Genomic DNA, 1,221 nt, shown 5'->3' with positions numbered 1-1,221 from the left:
ATCAAATGCAGCACTGAGATCCAACAGGACGAGCACAGATACAAGTCCATTATCTTGTGTTTATTGAGAAGTTGGTCCTAACTTTGTATTTAAAGTATTTTAAAGTATAGAAAGTCTTGAAGTTGCCTCATGCTGTAGGAACCCTGCATCCAGACACACTCACCTTTGACCCCGCCTCGCCACGAAACCGCTTCAGCTACTGCATGAAAAGAACAATGAAGGTGGTTTATGTCCTCAATCCTGCAGATCCAAACGTTTCTGTATTCATCAACAGGAAGTTCTGGTTCTGCAGAACCAGCGCTCCGCCCAGTTAGAACCTTGAAGCAGCGGCGGTCAGGGAGCGATGACGTGACATCATCACGCTGACCTGAAAGCAAACGGCTTTGCGTTCAGTTAAAACGCTGCTTCAACGACGAACAGATCCGAGTCCCTCCCAGTGAACCCAGAAGGTCGATGATGTCACTGATGATGTCGTTCTTTTGACTCTGAGCCGCTCTAATGAATCCTTCAAGAAGCTAGCTGTTAGCATGTTGATGCTAACCAATCTGGGCTAAGCCGTTTTAGCGACCAACTCAGCAGATCAAAGTCTTTAATGCTGAAATGATGTTTTTAAAAAGCTTCCTGGATGTCATCACACCAACTGACACGTCTGTGTTTTCACAGGACTCCCAGATCAAGGACATCCTGAACTCCTCTCCGACCACCATGACCATCACCATCATGCCCAAGTTCATCTATGAACACATGATTAAGAGGTAGGAGGCAGAAAAACGCAGCGGAGCATCTCTTTACTCCTCAAACTCTCCCAGGATTTAATCTGCTCTCTGTGCTAATTAGAGAAATAAACCAGATTCTCCAGCAGGAACGAGGCTGGAAGCCATTTTATTAGAGGAAAAACTGAAAAAAGGGTCTGCCTCACCTTTTTATGTATGCTGGAGTTAAACTCTGAGGTTTAATTCACGTCTAATGCTACGTTCAGACCAAACACAATCTCAGCAAATCCCCTCCTGTTGGTGGCAGCTGGAAGTAGATGTTAGCGTTTTTCAGGTAATAAACTGTTCCAGAGGAGTGATCATAGCGCTCTGCATCAGCAGTGCTGCGTCTGACTCCCTGCCAGCTCCCAGATCAGCTTCTCTGATTGGCCGATATGTATTGCATCGCATTTATTTCAAAACGCCCACGAGCAAAATAAACATTGCATGTATGTTAAACTACTTCTGT

General features: G+C 45.2%; 1 protein-coding gene across 2 annotated transcripts in view; it reads left to right on the top strand.

Annotated features, from left to right (window-relative positions):
• The window catches only part of LOC107099944 (syntenin-1-like), an 18,623-nt gene extending 17,824 nt beyond the window's left edge, over window positions 1-799 (top strand). For both annotated transcript variants that reach the window (XM_015398275.1, XM_015398274.1), the window contains exon 8: window positions 664-799. In XM_015398275.1, the coding sequence (XP_015253761.1) occupies window positions 664-759 (96 nt within the window). In that variant the 3' untranslated portion in view covers window positions 760-799. The remainder of the gene's footprint in view (window positions 1-663) is intronic.
• The last annotated feature ends 422 nt before the right edge of the window (window positions 800-1,221 follow it).

Source organism: Cyprinodon variegatus, unplaced genomic scaffold (assembly GCF_000732505.1).
Source record: "Cyprinodon variegatus isolate N-32 unplaced genomic scaffold, C_variegatus-1.0 Scaffold922, whole genome shotgun sequence".
Taxonomy (NCBI): Eukaryota; Metazoa; Chordata; class Actinopteri; order Cyprinodontiformes; family Cyprinodontidae; genus Cyprinodon; species Cyprinodon variegatus.
This window is presented reverse-complemented; position numbering and strand designations above follow the sequence as displayed.